Consider the following 23,673-nt stretch of genomic DNA (forward strand, 5'->3'; position numbering starts at 1 on the left):
TTTTTCCCCCTCATTTGACTTCACACCCTCTTTGACCGTTTAAGACTATTTTAAACGTTTTTTCTCCTTCAGCCTCAGAAACAGACCATTCTGTTTGTTGTCTTGATTTTCTGCCTTTGTGTTTAGCTTTTTGAGTTTACCATACTCCTTCATTTGATCCCCGGTAAGATGGCGATGTGGGCACATGTATTATTCTGAATAAAAGCTAGATAAAAGCTGCAACTCTAAACTGGAATTCAGCTCATTGGTGAACTTAAAAGGAGGCGAAGGCTCAGCCCTCTCAGGTGGCAAATCGCCCATCACCTGCTGACACTTCAGAGCCCGAGCTCTCCTGCAGACCATACAGCTGTCAATAATCTTTTGGGCTATCCTCCTTCCTTTTACAACCCAGGCTTTTTTCCTCATCCTTAGTAGGGTTCCACCAACTCCATCATGTGCAACATTATGAGCTTCTCTTTCCAACAGTGTTGACACCCAGGCATCATGGGGTATGATGGGAACTGCAGCTCTGTCCTCTCTAAAGATTTGTACTCTGCCGCCACAGACTAATAATCCAGACTCTTTCTCTTGATAAACCGCCAACCTATCTATGGTTGTGCTGGGAAGGTTGGCACTCATCTGAGCAGCAAGAAAAATGTCCCTGAGAGCATCTTCTCGTTCTCTCACAGAAATTACCCCTGTTGAGCAGACTGCCTCCCACTTTGGTTTAACTGCAGCTTGATTTTTTCTAATGAATCTCTTTGCCGCTCTCCAAACCCAGGCAACTGTCTTGACCAGTCGTGTTAAACTACTAAAGCGACAAACACCCACCAGGTTCTGTATGGACACAGATGGCCTTCTATTTATTTAATAGAAGGCCTCCGTTTGATTTTGAGGTAATTCTTGTTTGAGCTCTGATTCCTTTATCCCAGTCCTTGTGGTTACAGCAATGAATGCCTTCTTTTGCAACTTGGTGATGCTTCCTTTTGCATCGATAGCAAGTTGTTTAGATGATTTAATTGGCCACTTTTCAACTGGAGATTTTAGAAATGCTGGGCCTTGTTGCCACTTAGAGTCAATACCAAGATCTTGAGGGCTGGCTCCTCGGGTAATGATGTCAGCAATGTTTTGATTCCCAGGAATCCACCACCAATCTTGGATTCTTGTGTTGCTCTGGATCTCTCCAATCCTATTTGCAAAGAATGATTGAAAACCATAGCTTTCTCTTTGAATTGCTCCAAGAACTGTTTGGCTATCAATGAGGTGATACCACTTCTCAACTTTGATTTGGCTGTGCATTTCAAAGTACTTTTTCAATCGTGATGCGAACATAGCTCCACATATCTCTGCTTTAACAGCCTCACCTTTTTGTTCCAATGGAGTAAGCTTAGCTTTGGATTCCGCCAGTCTAATGATTGGATCTTGAGCTGAACCCCACCTCAGATACAACACGGCTCCATAAGAATATTCACTTCCATCTGAAAACGTAATTGCTAAAGGGTCACTGCTGTTATGCAAGGGAGTCAATGCTCTGCCAAACTGGATCTTACTAAGCTGAGTGTACTCTTCAAAGAGCTTGATTGCATCTTCTCTAAGGTCACTGGAGAGTGCTAAATCCCAGGTGTCTTTGACCTGGTTACTCACTTTCTTTGCCTCTTGGAAAGCTTTCCGCACTAGGATTGCCCCTTTCTGTTTTGCAGGAGTTACCAAACCAACTGGACCGTATAGACCAGACACCTGACTGAGGAGCTCCCGCCTTGTCAAAGGGTTTGGTGTTTGACTTCTGATTTGGTCCAACTGAAGGTCTTTCCCAAGTCGCATCTTCTTTTTCCTCTTTGAAAAATTTATGCTGACCATGACATGAAGTTTGTCCTCCTCCACAATGTACCCCAGGCCGAGTGCTTTATTGTCCTCATCCTGCATTTGGTTTGGTAGTACCATGGTCTTTACCTTCACTTCATCCTGCTTGTTGTTCCTCCCACTTTGCCCAGAAAACACCCATGGTTTGAGTTTGAAACCTCCAGCTTTGAGAATGCGCTCCACATTTTCTGTGATTTCCTTTAACCTGACTGGGTCATTGTGGGACGTTAGAATGTCATCAACGTAGCTGTTATTCTGAAGGACTTCCCTCTCTTCTTTAAGATGAATAAATGAGGGTAAACTTGCAGTTTCTCGCATCGCCACCTGTGCAATGCATCCTGCAGGTTTATCTCCAATGTTCACTCTTGTAACTGCATAATCTCCAAGTCTCTCATCCTCAGAATCACGCCAAATAAATCTGTGCAGGTGAACTTCTCTTTCTTCCAGCCAAACAGAGTTATACATTTTCTTTATATCTCCTAATGCAGCATAAGCTCCCTCTCGGAACCTTAATAGGACAGCACGGATCGGGTTTAGGACATCTGGGCCTTTCATCAGCAGGTCATTCATACTTACTCCTTTAAATTTCTGACTGCTGTTTCACACAAGTCTTACAGGAGTTGTCACCGAGTGCGGATTTGGAGCAATTAGATGGCTTACATACCACACTGGGCCGTTCCATTTGTTGATTGCTTCCTCAGACAATTTAATCGCAGCTCCATGCTGAAGCATGTCATGCACTTGTTCAGTATAAGCAGCTTTCCAGTCAGGTTCTTTAGCCAGTTGTTTCTCTGTTCTAAAGAATGTAGCTTCGACAGCATTTCTGTTGTCTGGCAGGGATGCTGGATCTTCTAACCATGGGTATCTAGCATGCCAGTGAGGTTCGTCTGTGTGGCTGTCTCCTCCACTGTAGGTGAGGCCTTCCTTCACTACCTCAAGCTCCCTTTCTTCAGCAAGCGTCATCGCCTTTCCTCCCGGCTGACAGTTGCCACACCGACAACCTCCACACTTGGGTTCACAAGCTGTGCCAATACTGTCCCATTTCCACCACTCCAAGAAATCTCGGCTTGTAGTTGCAGTCTTTGATGCCTTAACTTGGATGGAGACCTGATGATCTAATGGCGGATGCTGTGGGATTTCATGAATGACTTCTTCATATCTCACAGCAGCTGTCCTCATTGACCTTGCAAAATGTGTTTTGGTTGCATGAGCTCTCATGGCAAGTTCCTTAAACAGCTCGGGGTGAGTTCCTCCAACCACCTTTCCTAAGGGCCCATCCCACAGTACAAGGTTCCCCACAACTCTAATTCTTTGTGGTGCCAACTGACCTTCTCTGTGGCTTATAAGTAAGCTTATTTATCTGGGTCTTACAAGTTCATCCAGCGGTACATCTGGAAAAAATCTTTGAAGCTGCTTTGCCTTCACATGCTTATGAATGTCTGTAATGCTGTCAAGTCCATAACAAACAAGCTGGTAAGGTTTAAGGGTGCCTTTGGAGGTTTTCACACGAATCTTCAAGAGGTAACGTTTTGTCTCCACACAAACTTTCATCCCTCCAACTCCGTAGACAATGAGCGTGATCTCCTCACTTTTGAGATTCAATCTACTTGCAGCCTTGTGTGTTATGTAATTTGTGTCTGACGCTAAATCAATTAATGTGCCGATCTTTTGTCCAGCATTTGCAGTAACTTCAAGAAGCATCATCAACACTGGCAGTTCCTGCACTCCACTATCCATCAGGAGATTTAACTGATTCTGAGTTGTCTTAAAAACCCTAGAGGCAGTATTTGAAAATACATCTCTGCAATGTTTGGCCAACTCGGGAGACAATTTCTTAAGAAAATCTTCTTGATCCTCAGTATGCTTTCTGCTACTTTTGTCTTCTTCTGGCCCCATTCGGTTCCTCCTCTGGGCTGTGTTGCTTTTCTTAGCTTCAGCACTTGGGCATAAATAGTAGTGATGTGGATCGTCCCCACTCCTGCAGCTTTGATTCTTGCACAAAAACCCAGGTTTGCAGTATGATTTGTCCTCATGTATTTCCAAACACTTACTGCATGCTCCTACCTTCTTAACCGCAGCAATTTTCTCATTTAATGTTAATGTTCTGAACTGTTTGCAAAAGTAGAGTCTTTTCCTGTGTTTTCCATCGCCACAGACAACACAGCTTGCAAAGTCATCAACTGCTTTGACTGACTTGGTTCTGGCGTGTCTTTGCTCCATTCGGGTCTCTCTTCTATTTGAATCCCCCTCTCTTAGTTGCTCTAGTTGCTCATAAATATTTTCTTGATCTTTCAGAAATGCAAGGAGGTGATCAAACTGATTCTCTGGTACCACAGCATTCCTTTTATCAGCTGCATAAACAAACCACTCCTTCTTTAAAACTTCAGGAAGCTTCATTTCAATTGACTTTGTCACCAGAGGGTTTTTAATGGCGCCAGTATTTCCAAGGTCACTTAAATCCTTAAGAGCTTTTTCAACAGCTTGAATAAACTCCACGATTCTTCTTGGCTGGTGACCTCTAACTGCAGGAATCTTCTGTAGCTCTTCCACAATTTCAATTGCTATAGCTGTCTGATTTCCATAGCGGTTTTCAATGATTTGAAAAATATCTTCTGGAGTGCTATAGGAGATTAAGCGGAGGTCTCTTGTGATTTTCTCATCTAGACTGTCCAATAGTTGCGCTTTTTTCACCTCCTTTGAACCGGTTGGTTCTCCTTGTTTTTGAAGTGCTTCCCAGTCCCTTTTCCATCTATAAAAGTCACGTTTGTTTCCAAGAAACTTTGGTAGCGATGTTGGTTTTAGCTTGATGATTGGTAAGGAATAATTTCGGAACATTGCAATTTGCTCCTCTTTTCCTTCATCTTCTTTTAGCTTTGCATGAATGAACTCTGCTGTCCTGGAAACCAGCTTGGGGACCCTAAATTCCAATCCTCCCAGCCGATCTTGGATTTCATCCCGTCTGCCATGAGGGATCCATCTTTTCCAGTGAGAATGAGCTTCTTTTGCAACCTTTAAGAGTTCCTTCAGGTGGTTGAGTGTGAAGTCGTATGCCTCCTTTTCCACTCCTGGTCTGATAGTGGCGGCATGTTCACATTCTGATTCTGCTGCTTGAAGTGCAATTAACAGTTCACTCCTTCCAAAGGTTCTCCACAGGGTTTCCTGGATTAAGCATTTGACTTCTCTTACTTTTGCTTCACATTCCTTTGCAGTTTTTTCCAGATCAGATTTCTGCTGTTCAGTCACTGCGGCTTTGTCATCTTCACCCAATCTGGATTCCACCTCTGCGATGAGACTTGCTTCCAGATCATCATTTGCTGCCATTACTTTTCCAGCCTCTATGTTGAGCTTGTGGAAACTGTCCTTTAATTCCTCTTCAGTCATATCTTCATGCATCCGAGTTATGTTATTGATCAATCGAGTCAACGACCTCTTTGCTGTCGTTCTCTCCATCTTCAACAGACTTTCCATCAGCTGGTTCTGCCATCTTTTGAATCAGTCTCAGTTGTTCACAGATCAGGGAAACAAATGATGTCAGCAACTGTCTTCTCTTTAGCAAGATCCTTCAATTAGCTTATTGATTTTTTCTTCAGTAGTTTATGCCGGTTTTTACTGTCAAGTTCTTTTTTAATCTGTGCAGCTTCCCCACTTGAAAAGGGATGGATAAATTCATGCACACTTTTATCAACAGGGTTTTTACTCAAAGGACCACGCAGTTTTCCTTCTTTTATCCTCCATCTATTTGGTGAATGACAGGACATGTGCAAATTGGTCCAGAAGCAGGTAAAAACCGGCTGCCTCTCTGCTCGTCTTACAGATTTGTCCTCCTCTGCACAAAGTGTCAGGATCTCTGATCCCTTCTTCTTCTTCTTGATTTTTATTGGCGGTTGGCAAAAAATGTTTAGGTGAGCATTACCGCCACCAACTGGTATGGAGTGTGGACTGCATGACAAAAAATAAATTAAAAAAAATAAAAAAAAAATAAAAAAAACTATATCCTATTATACAACCTACTCTGTTTCAAAAACTCAAATATGACCTGGTATCCTCTGCTTCCTGATTCCTTTCGCAATAAATCAACAATATCAAGTTTCATTTTCATGTTACTAAGTTTCCTTGTCAACCTGTTTCTCTGAATCCAATATTTATTACAATTCAAAATTACATGTTCCACAGTCTCATCTTCCCCACAGTCACATTTCCCTGTCTGATGTTTCCCTATCAAAAATAATGATCTATTCAATCCAGTGTGTCCAATTCTAAGCCGTGAAATAATTATCTCTTCTCTCCTGTTCCTTTCTGTTATTCTCATTTGTCCAATTCTCTTTTGTATTTTATAAAGCCACCTTCCTTTCTTTTCTTCATCCCATAACTTTTGCCACCTATCTTTGGCTTTTTGTTTAATTATACCCTTTATTTTTGTTATACCAAAACTAACATTAATATCTACCCTTACCTTATTTGTACTCTCCTTAGCCATTCTGTCTGCCATTTAATTTCCTTTAATCTCATTATGTGCCGGAACCCAAACAAAATTTACTACTAACCCCATCATATTTATTCTGTAAAGCGTTTGTTGTATTCAATTAATATATCAGGTCTACTGTCTGACTGATTATTTTGCAAACTGATTAATGATGAACTTGAATCTGAGCAAATGATTGATTTTAATGGTCTTACCTCTTCCACCCATTGAACTGCTAAAAGCAAAGCTAGCATTTCTCCTGTATACACTGAAACTCCATCACTAATCCTTTTTCCTACCTTAATATGAAACTGTGGTATGATAAATGCTATCCCTACCCTATTAGCTGTGTTTTTTGATCTCTGATCCCCCAAACTTCCGTCCTCTTTGTCTGGCTTGCTTTCTTCTCCGCCCTCTCTTCCTTGTTGTCCGTCCCTCTTTTAAGTCCGTGTGAAACACAGTGCATTTTTTTCCCCCTCATTTGACTTCACACCCTCTTTGACCGTTTAAGACTATTTTAAACGTTTTTTCTCCTTCAGCCTCAGAAACAGACCATTCTGTTTGTTGTCTTGATTTTCTGCCTTTGTGTTTAGCTTTTTGAGTTTACCATACTCCTTCATTTGATCCCCGGTAAGATGGCGATGTGGGCACATGTATTATTCTGAATAAAAGCTAGATAAAAGCTGCAACTCTAAACTGGAATTCAGCTCATTGGTGAACTTAAAAGGAGGCGAAGGCTCAGCCCTCTCAGGTGGCAAATCGCCCATCACCTGCTGACACTTCAGAGCCCGAGCTCTCCTGCAGACCATACAGCTGTCAATAATCTTTTGGGCTATCCTCCTTCCTTTTACAACCCAGGCTTTTTTCCTCATCCTTAGTAGGGTTCCACCAACTCCATCATGTGCAACATTATGAGCTTCTCTTTCCAACAGTGTTGACACCCAGGCATCATGGGGTATGATGGGAACTGCAGCTCTGTCCTCTCTAAAGATTTGTACTCTGCCGCCACAGACTAATAATCCAGACTCTTTCTCTTGATAAACCGCCAACCTATCTATGGTTGTGCTGGGAAGGTTGGCACTCATCTGAGCAGCAAGAAAAATGTCCCTGAGAGCATCTTCTCGTTCTCTCACAGAAATTACCCCTGTTGAGCAGACTGCCTCCCACTTTGGTTTAACTGCAGCTTGATTTTTTCTAATGAATCTCTTTGCCGCTCTCCAAACCCAGGCAACTGTCTTGACCAGTCGTGTTAAACTACTAAAGCGACAAACACCCACCAGGTTCTGTATGGACACAGATGGCCTTCTATTTATTTAATAGAAGGCCTCCGTTTGATTTTGAGGTAATTCTTGTTTGAGCTCTGATTCCTTTATCCCAGTCCTTGTGGTTACAGCAATGAATGCCTTCTTTTGCAACTTGGTGATGCTTCCTTTTGCATCGATAGCAAGTTGTTTAGATGATTTAATTGGCCACTTTTCAACTGGAGATTTTAGAAATGCTGGGCCTTGTTGCCACTTAGAGTCAATACCAAGATCTTGAGGGCTGGCTCCTCGGGTAATGATGTCAGCAATGTTTTGATTCCCAGGAATCCACCACCAATCTTGGATTCTTGTGTTGCTCTGGATCTCTCCAATCCTATTTGCAAAGAATGATTGAAAACCATAGCTTTCTCTTTGAATTGCTCCAAGAACTGTTTGGCTATCAATGAGGTGATACCACTTCTCAACTTTGATTTGGCTGTGCATTTCAAAGTACTTTTTCAATCGTGATGCGAACATAGCTCCACATATCTCTGCTTTAACAGCCTCACCTTTTTGTTCCAATGGAGTAAGCTTAGCTTTGGATTCCGCCAGTCTAATGATTGGATCTTGAGCTGAACCCCACCTCAGATACAACACGGCTCCATAAGAATATTCACTTCCATCTGAAAACGTAATTGCTAAAGGGTCACTGCTGTTATGCAAGGGAGTCAATGCTCTGCCAAACTGGATCTTACTAAGCTGAGTGTACTCTTCAAAGAGCTTGATTGCATCTTCTCTAAGGTCACTGGAGAGTGCTAAATCCCAGGTGTCTTTGACCTGGTTACTCACTTTCTTTGCCTCTTGGAAAGCTTTCCGCACTAGGATTGCCCCTTTCTGTTTTGCAGGAGTTACCAAACCAACTGGACCGTATAGACCAGACACCTGACTGAGGAGCTCCCGCCTTGTCAAAGGGTTTGGTGTTTGACTTCTGATTTGGTCCAACTGAAGGTCTTTCCCAAGTCGCATCTTCTTTTTCCTCTTTGAAAAATTTATGCTGACCATGACATGAAGTTTGTCCTCCTCCACAATGTACCCCAGGCCGAGTGCTTTATTGTCCTCATCCTGCATTTGGTTTGGTAGTACCATGGTCTTTACCTTCACTTCATCCTGCTTGTTGTTCCTCCCACTTTGCCCAGAAAACACCCATGGTTTGAGTTTGAAACCTCCAGCTTTGAGAATGCGCTCCACATTTTCTGTGATTTCCTTTAACCTGACTGGGTCATTGTGGGACGTTAGAATGTCATCAACGTAGCTGTTATTCTGAAGGACTTCCCTCTCTTCTTTAAGATGAATAAATGAGGGTAAACTTGCAGTTTCTCGCATCGCCACCTGTGCAATGCATCCTGCAGGTTTATCTCCAATGTTCACTCTTGTAACTGCATAATCTCCAAGTCTCTCATCCTCAGAATCACGCCAAATAAATCTGTGCAGGTGAACTTCTCTTTCTTCCAGCCAAACAGAGTTATACATTTTCTTTATATCTCCTAATGCAGCATAAGCTCCCTCTCGGAACCTTAATAGGACAGCACGGATCGGGTTTAGGACATCTGGGCCTTTCATCAGCAGGTCATTCATACTTACTCCTTTAAATTTCTGACTGCTGTTTCACACAAGTCTTACAGGAGTTGTCACCGAGTGCGGATTTGGAGCAATTAGATGGCTTACATACCACACTGGGCCGTTCCATTTGTTGATTGCTTCCTCAGACAATTTAATCGCAGCTCCATGCTGAAGCATGTCATGCACTTGTTCAGTATAAGCAGCTTTCCAGTCAGGTTCTTTAGCCAGTTGTTTCTCTGTTCTAAAGAATGTAGCTTCGACAGCATTTCTGTTGTCTGGCAGGGATGCTGGATCTTCTAACCATGGGTATCTAGCATGCCAGTGAGGTTCGTCTGTGTGGCTGTCTCCTCCACTGTAGGTGAGGCCTTCCTTCACTACCTCAAGCTCCCTTTCTTCAGCAAGCGTCATCGCCTTTCCTCCCGGCTGACAGTTGCCACACCGACAACCTCCACACTTGGGTTCACAAGCTGTGCCAATACTGTCCCATTTCCACCACTCCAAGAAATCTCGGCTTGTAGTTGCAGTCTTTGATGCCTTAACTTGGATGGAGACCTGATGATCTAATGGCGGATGCTGTGGGATTTCATGAATGACTTCTTCATATCTCACAGCAGCTGTCCTCATTGACCTTGCAAAATGTGTTTTGGTTGCATGAGCTCTCATGGCAAGTTCCTTAAACAGCTCGGGGTGAGTTCCTCCAACCACCTTTCCTAAGGGCCCATCCCACAGTACAAGGTTCCCCACAACTCTAATTCTTTGTGGTGCCAACTGACCTTCTCTGTGGCTTATAAGTTAGCTTATTTATCTGGGTCTTACAAGTTCATCCAGCGGTACATCTGGAAAAAATCTTTGAAGCTGCTTTGCCTTCACATGCTTATGAATGTCTGTAATGCTGTCAAGTCCATAACAAACAAGCTGGTAAGGTTTAAGGGTGCCTTTGGAGGTTTTCACACGAATCTTCAAGAGGTAACGTTTTGTCTCCACACAAACTTTCATCCCTCCAACTCCGTAGACAATGAGCGTGATCTCCTCACTTTTGAGATTCAATCTACTTGCAGCCTTGTGTGTTATGTAATTTGTGTCTGACGCTAAATCAATTAATGTGCCGATCTTTTGTCCAGCATTTGCAGTAACTTCAAGAAGCATCATCAACACTGGCAGTTCCTGCACTCCACTATCCATCAGGAGATTTAACTGATTCTGAGTTGTCTTAAAAACCCTAGAGGCAGTATTTGAAAATACATCTCTGCAATGTTTGGCCAACTCGGGAGACAATTTCTTAAGAAAATCTTCTTGATCCTCAGTATGCTTTCTGCTACTTTTGTCTTCTTCTGGCCCCATTCGGTTCCTCCTCTGGGCTGTGTTGCTTTTCTTAGCTTCAGCACTTGGGCATAAATAGTAGTGATGTGGATCGTCCCCACTCCTGCAGCTTTGATTCTTGCACAAAAACCCAGGTTTGCAGTATGATTTGTCCTCATGTATTTCCAAACACTTACTGCATGCTCCTACCTTCTTAACCGCAGCAATTTTCTCATTTAATGTTAATGTTCTGAACTGTTTGCAAAAGTAGAGTCTTTTCCTGTGTTTTCCATCGCCACAGACAACACAGCTTGCAAAGTCATCAACTGCTTTGACTGACTTGGTTCTGGCGTGTCTTTGCTCCATTCGGGTCTCTCTTCTATTTGAATCCCCCTCTCTTAGTTGCTCTAGTTGCTCATAAATATTTTCTTGATCTTTCAGAAATGCAAGGAGGTGATCAAACTGATTCTCTGGTACCACAGCATTCCTTTTATCAGCTGCATAAACAAACCACTCCTTCTTTAAAACTTCAGGAAGCTTCATTTCAATTGACTTTGTCACCAGAGGGTTTTTAATGGCGCCAGTATTTCCAAGGTCACTTAAATCCTTAAGAGCTTTTTCAACAGCTTGAATAAACTCCACGATTCTTCTTGGCTGGTGACCTCTAACTGCAGGAATCTTCTGTAGCTCTTCCACAATTTCAATTGCTATAGCTGTCTGATTTCCATAGCGGTTTTCAATGATTTGAAAAATATCTTCTGGAGTGCTATAGGAGATTAAGCGGAGGTCTCTTGTGATTTTCTCATCTAGACTGTCCAATAGTTGCGCTTTTTTCACCTCCTTTGAACCGGTTGGTTCTCCTTGTTTTTGAAGTGCTTCCCAGTCCCTTTTCCATCTATAAAAGTCACGTTTGTTTCCAAGAAACTTTGGTAGCGATGTTGGTTTTAGCTTGATGATTGGTAAGGAATAATTTCGGAACATTGCAATTTGCTCCTCTTTTCCTTCATCTTCTTTTAGCTTTGCATGAATGAACTCTGCTGTCCTGGAAACCAGCTTGGGGACCCTAAATTCCAATCCTCCCAGCCGATCTTGGATTTCATCCCGTCTGCCATGAGGGATCCATCTTTTCCAGTGAGAATGAGCTTCTTTTGCAACCTTTAAGAGTTCCTTCAGGTGGTTGAGTGTGAAGTCGTATGCCTCCTTTTCCACTCCTGGTCTGATAGTGGCGGCATGTTCACATTCTGATTCTGCTGCTTGAAGTGCAATTAACAGTTCACTCCTTCCAAAGGTTCTCCACAGGGTTTCCTGGATTAAGCATTTGACTTCTCTTACTTTTGCTTCACATTCCTTTGCAGTTTTTTCCAGATCAGATTTCTGCTGTTCAGTCACTGCGGCTTTGTCATCTTCACCCAATCTGGATTCCACCTCTGCGATGAGACTTGCTTCCAGATCATCATTTGCTGCCATTACTTTTCCAGCCTCTATGTTGAGCTTGTGGAAACTGTCCTTTAATTCCTCTTCAGTCATATCTTCATGCATCCGAGTTATGTTATTGATCAATCGAGTCAACGACCTCTTTGCTGTCGTTCTCTCCATCTTCAACAGACTTTCCATCAGCTGGTTCTGCCATCTTTTGAATCAGTCTCAGTTGTTCACAGATCAGGGAAACAAATGATGTCAGCAACTGTCTTCTCTTTAGCAAGATCCTTCAATTAGCTTATTGATTTTTTCTTCAGTAGTTTATGCCGGTTTTTACTGTCAAGTTCTTTTTTAATCTGTGCAGCTTCCCCACTTGAAAAGGGATGGATAAATTCATGCACACTTTTATCAACAGGGTTTTTACTCAAAGGACCACGCAGTTTTCCTTCTTTTATCCTCCATCTATTTGGTGAATGACAGGACATGTGCAAATTGGTCCAGAAGCAGGTAAAAACCGGCTGCCTCTCTGCTCGTCTTACAGATTTGTCCTCCTCTGCACAAAGTGTCAGGATCTCTGATCCCTTCTTCTTCTTCTTGATTTTTATTGGCGGTTGGCAAAAAATGTTTAGGTGAGCATTACCGCCACCAACTGGTATGGAGTGTGGACTGCATGACAAAAAATAAATAAAAAAAAATAAAAAAAAAATAAAAAAAACTATATCCTATTATACAACCTACTCTGTTTCAAAAACTCAAATATGACCTGGTATCCTCTGCTTCCTGATTCCTTTCGCAATAAATCAACAATATCAAGTTTCATTTTCATGTTACTAAGTTTCCTTGTCAACCTGTTTCTCTGAATCCAATATTTATTACAATTCAAAATTACATGTTCCACAGTCTCATCTTCCCCACAGTCACATTTCCCTGTCTGATGTTTCCCTATCAAAAATAATGATCTATTCAATCCAGTGTGTCCAATTCTAAGCCGTGAAATAATTATCTCTTCTCTCCTGTTCCTTTCTGTTATTCTCATTTGTCCAATTCTCTTTTGTATTTTATAAAGCCACCTTCCTTTCTTTTCTTCATCCCATAACTTTTGCCACCTATCTTTGGCTTTTTGTTTAATTATACCCTTTATTTTTGTTATACCAAAACTAACATTAATATCTACCCTTACCTTATTTGTACTCTCCTTAGCCATTCTGTCTGCCATTTAATTTCCTTTAATCTCATTATGTGCCGGAACCCAAACAAAATTTACTACTAACCCCATCATATTTATTCTGTAAAGCGTTTGTTGTATTCAATTAATATATCAGGTCTACTGTCTGACTGATTATTTTGCAAACTGATTAATGATGAACTTGAATCTGAGCAAATGATTGATTTTAATGGTCTTACCTCTTCCACCCATTGAACTGCTAAAAGCAAAGCTAGCATTTCTCCTGTATACACTGAAACTCCATCACTAATCCTTTTTCCTACCTTAATATGAAACTGTGGTATGATAAATGCTATCCCTACCCTATTAGCTGTGTTTTTTGATCTCTGATCCCCCAAACTTCCGTCCTCTTTGTCTGGCTTGCTTTCTTCTCCGCCCTCTCTTCCTTGTTGTCCGTCCCTCTTTTAAGTCCGTGTGAAACACAGTGCATTTTTTTCCCCCTCATTTGACTTCACACCCTCTTTGACCGTTTAAGACTATTTTAAACGTTTTTTCTCCTTCAGCCTCAGAAACAGACCATTCTGTTTGTTGTCTTGATTTTCTGCCTTTGTGTTTAGCTTTTTGAGTTTACCATACTCCTTCATTTGATCCCCGGTAAGATGGCGATGTGGGCACATGTATTATTCTGAATAAAAGCTAGATAAAAGCTGCAACTCTAAACTGGAATTCAGCTCATTGGTGAACTTAAAAGGAGGCGAAGGCTCAGCCCTCTCAGGTGGCAAATCGCCCATCACCTGCTGACACTTCAGAGCCCGAGCTCTCCTGCAGACCATACAGCTGTCAATAATCTTTTGGGCTATCCTCCTTCCTTTTACAACCCAGGCTTTTTTCCTCATCCTTAGTAGGGTTCCACCAACTCCATCATGTGCAACATTATGAGCTTCTCTTTCCAACAGTGTTGACACCCAGGCATCATGGGGTATGATGGGAACTGCAGCTCTGTCCTCTCTAAAGATTTGTACTCTGCCGCCACAGACTAATAATCCAGACTCTTTCTCTTGATAAACCGCCAACCTATCTATGGTTGTGCTGGGAAGGTTGGCACTCATCTGAGCAGCAAGAAAAATGTCCCTGAGAGCATCTTCTCGTTCTCTCACAGAAATTACCCCTGTTGAGCAGACTGCCTCCCACTTTGGTTTAACTGCAGCTTGATTTTTTCTAATGAATCTCTTTGCCGCTCTCCAAACCCAGGCAACTGTCTTGACCAGTCGTGTTAAACTACTAAAGCGACAAACACCCACCAGGTTCTGTATGGACACAGATGGCCTTCTATTTATTTAATAGAAGGCCTCCGTTTGATTTTGAGGTAATTCTTGTTTGAGCTCTGATTCCCTTTATCCCAGTCCTTGTGGTTACAGCAATGAATGCCTTCTTTTGCAACTTGGTGATGCTTCCTTTTGCATCGATAGCAAGTTGTTTAGATGATTTAATTGGCCACTTTTCAACTGGAGATTTTAGAAATGCTGGGCCTTGTTGCCACTTAGAGTCAATACCAAGATCTTGAGGGCTGGCTCCTCGGGTAATGATGTCAGCAATGTTTTGATTCCCAGGAATCCACCACCAATCTTGGATTCTTGTGTTGCTCTGGATCTCTCCAATCCTATTTGCAAAGAATGATTGAAAACCATAGCTTTCTCTTTGAATTGCTCCAAGAACTGTTTGGCTATCAATGAGGTGATACCACTTCTCAACTTTGATTTGGCTGTGCATTTCAAAGTACTTTTTCAATCGTGATGCGAACATAGCTCCACATATCTCTGCTTTAACAGCCTCACCTTTTTGTTCCAATGGAGTAAGCTTAGCTTTGGATTCCGCCAGTCTAATGATTGGATCTTGAGCTGAACCCCACCTCAGATACAACACGGCTCCATAAGAATATTCACTTCCATCTGAAAACGTAATTGCTAAAGGGTCACTGCTGTTATGCAAGGGAGTCAATGCTCTGCCAAACTGGATCTTACTAAGCTGAGTGTACTCTTCAAAGAGCTTGATTGCATCTTCTCTAAGGTCACTGGAGAGTGCTAAATCCCAGGTGTCTTTGACCTGGTTACTCACTTTCTTTGCCTCTTGGAAAGCTTTCCGCACTAGGATTGCCCCTTTCTGTTTTGCAGGAGTTACCAAACCAACTGGACCGTATAGACCAGACACCTGACTGAGGAGCTCCCGCCTTGTCAAAGGGTTTGGTGTTTGACTTCTGATTTGGTCCAACTGAAGGTCTTTCCCAAGTCGCATCTTCTTTTTCCTCTTTGAAAAATTTATGCTGACCATGACATGAAGTTTGTCCTCCTCCACAATGTACCCCAGGCCGAGTGCTTTATTGTCCTCATCCTGCATTTGGTTTGGTAGTACCATGGTCTTTACCTTCACTTCATCCTGCTTGTTGTTCCTCCCACTTTGCCCAGAAAACACCCATGGTTTGAGTTTGAAACCTCCAGCTTTGAGAATGCGCTCCACATTTTCTGTGATTTCCTTTAACCTGACTGGGTCATTGTGGGACGTTAGAATGTCATCAACGTAGCTGTTATTCTGAAGGACTTCCCTCTCTTCTTTAAGATGAATAAATGAGGGTAAACTTGCAGTTTCTCGCATCGCCACCTGTGCAATGCATCCTGCAGGTTTATCTCCAATGTTCACTCTTGTAACTGCATAATCTCCAAGTCTCTCATCCTCAGAATCACGCCAAATAAATCTGTGCAGGTGAACTTCTCTTTCTTCCAGCCAAACAGAGTTATACATTTTCTTTATATCTCCTAATGCAGCATAAGCTCCCTCTCGGAACCTTAATAGGACAGCACGGATCGGGTTTAGGACATCTGGGCCTTTCATCAGCAGGTCATTCATACTTACTCCTTTAAATTTCTGACTGCTGTTTCACACAAGTCTTACAGGAGTTGTCACCGAGTGCGGATTTGGAGCAATTAGATGGCTTACATACCACACTGGGCCGTTCCATTTGTTGATTGCTTCCTCAGACAATTTAATCGCAGCTCCATGCTGAAGCATGTCATGCACTTGTTCAGTATAAGCAGCTTTCCAGTCAGGTTCTTTAGCCAGTTGTTTCTCTGTTCTAAAGAATGTAGCTTCGACAGCATTTCTGTTGTCTGGCAGGGATGCTGGATCTTCTAACCATGGGTATCTAGCATGCCAGTGAGGTTCGTCTGTGTGGCTGTCTCCTCCACTGTAGGTGAGGCCTTCCTTCACTACCTCAAGCTCCCTTTCTTCAGCAAGCGTCATCGCCTTTCCTCCCGGCTGACAGTTGCCACAACCGACAACCTCCACACTTGGGTTCACAAGCTGTGCCAATACTGTCCCATTTCCACCACTCCAAGAAATCTCGGCTTGTAGTTGCAGTCTTTGATGCCTTAACTTGGATGGAGACCTGATGATCTAATGGCGGATGCTGTGGGATTTCATGAATGACTTCTTCATATCTCACAGCAGCTGTCCTCATTGACCTTGCAAAATGTGTTTTGGTTGCATGAGCTCTCATGGCAAGTTCCTTAAACAGCTCGGGGTGAGTTCCTCCAACCACCTTTCCTAAGGGCCCATCCCACAGTACAAGGTTCCCCACAACTCTAATTCTTTGTGGTGCCAACTGACCTTCTCTGTGGCTTATAAGTAAGCTTATTTATCTGGGTCTTACAAGTTCATCCAGCGGTACATCTGGAAAAAATCTTTGAAGCTGCTTTGCCTTCACATGCTTATGAATGTCTGTAATGCTGTCAAGTCCATAACAAACAAGCTGGTAAGGTTTAAGGGTGCCTTTGGAGGTTTTCACACGAATCTTCAAGAGGTAACGTTTTGTCTCCACACAAACTTTCATCCCTCCAACTCCGTAGACAATGAGCGTGATCTCCTCACTTTTGAGATTCAATCTACTTGCAGCCTTGTGTGTTATGTAATTTGTGTCTGACGCTAAATCAATTAATGTGCCGATCTTTTGTCCAGCATTTGCAGTAACTTCAAGAAGCATCATCAACACTGGCAGTTCCTGCACTCCACTATCCATCAGGAGATTTAACTGATTCTGAGTTGTCTTAAAAACCCTAGAGGCAGTATTTGAAAATACATCTCTGCAATGTTTGGCCAACTCGGGAGACAATTTCTTAAGAAATCTTCTTGATCCTCAGTATGCTTTCTGCTACTTTTGTCTTCTTCTGGCCCCATTCGGTTCCTCCTCTGGGCTGTGTTGCTTTTCTTAGCTTCAGCACTTGGGCATAAATAGTAGTGATGTGGATCGTCCCCACTCCTGCAGCTTTGATTCTTGCACAAAAACCCAGGTTTGCAGTATGATTTGTCCTCATGTATTTCCAAACACTTACTGCATGCTCCTACCTTCTTAACCGCAGCAATTTTCTCATTTAATGTTAATGTTCTGAACTGTTTGCAAAAGTAGAGTCTTTTCCTGTGTTTTCCATCGCCACAGACAACACAGCTTGCAAAGTCATCAACTGCTTTGACTGACTTGGTTCTGGCGTGTCTTTGCTCCATTCGGGTCTCTCTTCTATTTGAATCCCCCTCTCTTAGTTGCTCTAGTTGCTCATAAATATTTTCTTGATCTTTCAGAAATGCAAGGAGGTGATCAAACTGATTCTCTGGTACCACAGCATTCCTTTTATCAGCTGCATAAACAAACCACTCCTTCTTTAAAACTTCAGGAAGCTTCATTTCAATTGACTTTGTCACCAGAGGGTTTTTAATGGCGCCAGTATTTCCAAGGTCACTTAAATCCTTAAGAGCTTTTTCAACAGCTTGAATAAACTCCACGATTCTTCTTGGCTGGTGACCTCTAACTGCAGGAATCTTCTGTAGCTCTTCCACAATTTCAATTGCTATAGCTGTCTGATTTCCATAGCGGTTTTCAATGATTTGAAAAATATCTTCTGGAGTGCTATAGGAGATTAAGCGGAGGTCTCTTGTGATTTTCTCATCTAGACTGTCCAATAGTTGCGCTTTTTTCACCTCCTTTGAACCGGTTGGTTCTCCTTGTTTTTGAAGTGCTTCCCAGTCCCTTTTCCATCTATAAAAGTCACGTTTGTTTCCAAGAAACTTTGGTAGCGATGTTGGTTTTAGCTTGATGATTGGTAAGGAATAATTTCGGAACATTGCAATTTGCTCCTCTTTTCCTTCATCTTCTTTTAGCTTTGCATGAATGAACTCTGCTGTCCTGGAAACCAGCTTGGGGACCCTAAATTCCAATCCTCCCAGCCGATCTTGGATTTCATCCCGTCTGCCATGAGGGATCCATCTTTTCCAGTGAGAATGAGCTTCTTTTGCAACCTTTAAGAGTTCCTTCAGGTGGTTGAGTGTGAAGTCGTATGCCTCCTTTTCCACTCCTGGTCTGATAGTGGCGGCATGTTCACATTCTGATTCTGCTGCTTGAAGTGCAATTAACAGTTCACTCCTTCCAAAGGTTCTCCACAGGGTTTCCTGGATTAAGCATTTGACTTCTCTTACTTTTGCTTCACATTCCTTTGCAGTTTTTTCCAGATCAGATTTCTGCTGTTCAGTCACTGCGGCTTTGTCATCTTCACCCAATCTGGATTCCACCTCTGCGATGAGACTTGCTTCCAGATCATCATTTGCTGCCATTACTTTTCCAGCCTCTATGTTGAGCTTGTGGAAACTGTCCTTTAATTCCTCTTCAGTCATATCTTCATGCATCCGAGTTATGTTATTGATCAATCGAGTCAACGACCTCTTTGCTGTCGTTCTCTCCATCTTCAACAGACTTTCCATCAGCTGGTTCTGCCATCTTTTGAATCAGTCTCAGTTGTTCACAGATCAGGGAAACAAATGATGTCAGCAACTGTCTTCTCTTTAGCAAGATCCTTCAATTAGCTTATTGATTTTTTCTTCAGTAGTTTATGCCGGTTTTTACTGTCAAGTTCTTTTTTAATCTGTGCAGCTTCCCCACTTGAAAAGGGATGGATAAATTCATGCACACTTTTATCAACAGGGTTTTTACTCAAAGGACCACGCAGTTTTCCTTCTTTTATCCTCCATCTATTTGGTGAATGACAGGACATGTGCAAATTGGTCCAGAAGCAGGTAAAAACCGGCTGCCTCTCTGCTCGTCTTACAGATTTGTCCTCCTCTGCACAAAGTGTCAGGATCTCTGATCCCTTCTTCTTCTTCTTGATTTTTATTGGCGGTTGGCAAAAAATGTTTAGGTGAGCATTACCGCCACCAACTGGTATGGAGTGTGGACTGCATGACAAAAAATAAATTAAAAAAAATAAAAAAAAAATAAAAAAAACTATATCCTATTATACAACCTACTCTGTTTCAAAAACTCAAATATGACCTGGTATCCTCTGCTTCCTGATTCCTTTCGCAATAAATCAACAATATCAAGTTTCATTTTCATGTTACTAAGTTTCCTTGTCAACCTGTTTCTCTGAATCCAATATTTATTACAATTCAAAATTACATGTTCCACAGTCTCATCTTCCCCACAGTCACATTTCCCTGTCTGATGTTTCCCTATCAAAAATAATGATCTATTCAATCCAGTGTGTCCAATTCTAAGCCGTGAAATAATTATCTCTTCTCTCCTGTTCCTTTCTGTTATTCTCATTTGTCCAATTCTCTTTTGTATTTTATAAAGCCACCTTCCTTTCTTTTCTTCATCCCATAACTTTTGCCACCTATCTTTGGCTTTTTGTTTAATTATACCCTTTATTTTTGTTATACCAAAACTAACATTAATATCTACCCTTACCTTATTTGTACTCTCCTTAGCCATTCTGTCTGCCATTTAATTTCCTTTAATCTCATTATGTGCCGGAACCCAAACAAAATTTACTACTAACCCCATCATATTTATTCTGTAAAGCGTTTGTTGTATTCAATTAATATATCAGGTCTACTGTCTGACTGATTATTTTGCAAACTGATTAATGATGAACTTGAATCTGAGCAAATGATTGATTTTAATGGTCTTACCTCTTCCACCCATTGAACTGCTAAAAGCAAAGCTAGCATTTCTCCTGTATACACTGAAACTCCATCACTAATCCTTTTTCCTACCTTAATATGAAACTGTGGTATGATAAATGCTATCCCTACCCTATTAGCTGTGTTTTTTGATCTCTGATCCCCCAAACTTCCGTCCTCTTTGTCTGGCTTGCTTTCTTCTCCGCCCTCTCTTCCTTGTTGTCCGTCCCTCTTTTAAGTCTGTGTGAAACACAGTGCATTTTTTTTTCCTCATTTGACTTTACACCCTCTTTGACCGTTTAAGACTATTTTAAACGTTTTTTCTCCTTCAGCCTCAGAAACAGACCATTCTGTTTGTTGTCTTGATTTTCTGCCTTTGTGTTTAGCTTTTTGAGTTTACCATACTCCTTCATTTGATCCCCGGTAAGATGGCGATGTGGGCACATGTATTATTCTGAATAAAAGCTAGATAAAAGCTGCAACTCTAAACTGGAATTCAGCTCATTGTTTTCTGCTGATTATTGAATAAATGCTGACAGGAAGTTAGAAAAAGAAAGAAACTTTAACTGGAGCAAGGCAGTGAAGAAGAATACAGACTTTACCATGAAGATCCTCAGTGTGGATCAGTAGAATATCAGCCAGATGTCTGCAGTTTAGTGTCAACACAAATTTCATATGACACATATCAGAACTAAAACATGGAGTCTGACCTCAGTGTCTGTAGTTTGCAGATGGGAGTCTGGAGGAAACCACAGAGCTCCTTCACTACACCATCTTTCAGGTTGTTTCCACTCAGGTTCAGTTCTGTCAGATGGGATGGGTTGGACTTCAGAGCAGAGAACAGAGACGCCCAACTGATCTCTGACAAACTGCAGCTCCACAATCTGAATAAAGAATGAAAGATGTGAGCTGAAGCCACCAGGATGCAGGTTAAAACTGAAACATGAACAAATAAATGATAAAATGTAGAATTGAAATGAATGTCCCTGAATGTAAAAGTTCCAGAAACATGATGAACTGATGTCTGATATGTGATCCAGTAGAACTGATTTAAAGAGTTAAAGCCAGCAGAACCAGAACATGTTAACATGACGTGTGAAGCTCCAGATCAAGGTGTGGTTCTCAGCAGTGGCGGCTGGTGATGAAGATGTTCTGGGCTTAGGGTTGGGGGGGGCACTAGAGCTTGGAGATTAGCAGCCAACAATAAACTCTCCTTGAACATAAATCCATCCATGATCACTTGCTGCTGCTTGATATTTAAGTCTGATGGCTCTGGCGTCTGTTTAAAATGCTGCTGTCTTCTAGTCTGGCTCAGGGTTCTGCTAGAACAGTGGTTCTCAGAGCCAGAATGTTCTAAACATGGATCATTTAACAGAGTTTCAGCTCACATTGTTCTGGATTCATCTTCAAGCTAAAGCAGCAGCCTGCATGGATGCTTTTCTCTAAGGAAACATGGCGTCTGGTTAAAGTTCTGCTCCTTCAGTCCCTGATCAATGAACATTGGTCCCATGTTCTGCTGCTGGGCTCACATGTTCTCCATCATCCTGGCTCAGTTGTTCTCAGTGGGTCTCTGTGTGTCTGGTGGCTCATTGTGAGAACTAAAACCTACCATGAGGAGACTTTCTCCACCTGCAGCCCTCAGCTGTGGATCAGCCATCCTGAAGACCTGAGGGCAGCTCAGAGCTTTGGACTAAATAAGAATCATCTGCATTTTTCAGCACATCTTTGGAAACCAATAAAATGTGTCCTCTGCATTTAACCCGTCCCTCAGGGAGCAGTGGGCTGCCACTGGGTGGCGCCCCGAAGCATTCTGGCTCTAAGGGTTTACTCAGGGATCCAGGGCAGGAGCCTGTGGGATTTGAACCAGCAAACTTGCAGTGTAAACGTGGACTACTGATCTATGCGTGGTATTAGGTTTTAGCACTAAACACTGAACACTGGAATAATGAGGCACAGACTAAATCACCAGGTCTAAACATTTCACAGGTCAATGTAACTGATGTCCCCTTCTCCGTTACCTTTGAATGTATCATTTCCAGTGACTCATTTAGCCAAAGGGACATCGTAAGAAAACGCACCTTTAAGGACAATGCCACAGAAAATTTTATTCAAGCTTACTCTGCTACTTCAACCATGGGCTGCAACTCAGTAGATGAGCTAGTAGATAACTTTCATTCTAAAGTCTCAGACATCATTGACTGCATTGCTCCAGTTAAAGTGAAAGTTGTTTCCGGGAAGAAAAAAAAATCTCCTTGGAGAAATGCTCCAGCAGCTAGAAGTGAAAAAAGGGAATGCCGGAAAGCTGAACGCAGGTGGAGAAAGAACAGACTCCAGGTTCACTATGACATCTATAAAGAGAGACTTTACAGATATAACTTACAACTGAAAAATGCAAGAGAATCTTTCTTCTCAGAGATCATCAAGAAAAACATTAATAATGCTCGTGTCTTATTTTCCACAGTCGACAGGTTAACAAATCCTCCTGTGTCCGTGGCTTCAGAACTCCACTCCACCAGGGCCTGCAATGAATTTGCTAACTTCTTTACTGAAAAAATCCTAAAAATTAGAGGATCAGTTTGTACATCCACACCAGCTCCAGAACCAAAGCCGTATTCAGCTGGAACTTATCCTGACAAAATGTCCCAATTCAGCCAAATAAACCACAAAAGCTTAGAGCAGATCATTCAGCAGCTAAGTTCCTCTTCATGCTGCCTTGATGTTCTACCCACAGTTTTCCTTAAGAAAGTTTTACCTGTCATAGCGTCTGAGTTGACTCAGATAATAAACACGTCCCTTCTGTCAGGTGTTTTCCCCCAGTCCCTAAAAACAGCAATTATCAAACCACTGCTGAAAAAGAACAATTTAGACAAACTACTACTCCAGAACTACAGGCCCATCTCAAACCTCCCCTTTATCAGTAAGATTATTGAAAAAGCTGTATTTCAACAATTAAACACCTTCTTAACAACGACCAGCCGCTTTGACATTTTCCAGTCTGGCTTCCGTGCTCACCACAGTACAGAGACCGCCCTTATCAAGGTTTTTAATGACATCCATATAAATACAGACTGTGGAAGAACCACCTTGCTGGTTCTATTGGACCTCAGTGCAGCATTTGATACTGTCGATCACTCCATTCTGTTAAAGTGCCTGGAGAACTGGGTTGGTCTCTCTGGTACAGCTCTCAACTGGTTTAAATCCTACTTAAAGGACAGGGAATTTTTTGTATCAGTAGGTAACTTTACATCAGAGATGACAAAAATCACATGTGGGGTTCCCCAAGGGTCCATCCTGGGTCCCCTCTTTTTCAATATCTACATGCTCCCTCTTGCTCAGATGATAAAAAACAACAACATCAGCTACCATAACTATGCAGACGACACACAGCTCTACATCACCATGTCACCAGGTGACTATGAACCAGTTCAGGCACTGAATAAATGCCTAGAAGAAATCAATGCGTGGATGTGCCAAAATTTTCTTCAGTTGAATAAAAACAAAACAGAAGTAATAACATTTGGACCAATAGAAGAGAGATCAAAAGTTAGCACACAGCTCCAGCTGCTTCAGCTAAAAACCACCAATCAGGCCCGAAATCTGGGAGTAGTGATGGACTCAGACCTGAACCT

General features: G+C 42.1%; 1 protein-coding gene across 1 annotated transcript in view; it reads right to left on the minus strand.

Annotated features, from left to right (window-relative positions):
• LOC118562424 (NACHT, LRR and PYD domains-containing protein 12-like) overlaps nucleotides 1–23,673 on the minus strand; it is a 79,058-nt gene that overhangs the window by 37,300 nt on the left and 18,085 nt on the right. Inside the window, exon 4 of the mRNA XM_036134797.1 lies at nucleotides 20,755–20,928. Within this exon, the coding sequence (XP_035990690.1) occupies nucleotides 20,755–20,928 (174 nt within the window). The remainder of the gene's footprint in view (nucleotides 1–20,754; nucleotides 20,929–23,673) is intronic.

This window comes from Fundulus heteroclitus, unplaced genomic scaffold (assembly GCF_011125445.2).
Source record: "Fundulus heteroclitus isolate FHET01 unplaced genomic scaffold, MU-UCD_Fhet_4.1 scaffold_91, whole genome shotgun sequence".
NCBI lineage: Eukaryota > Metazoa > Chordata > Actinopteri > Cyprinodontiformes > Fundulidae > Fundulus > Fundulus heteroclitus.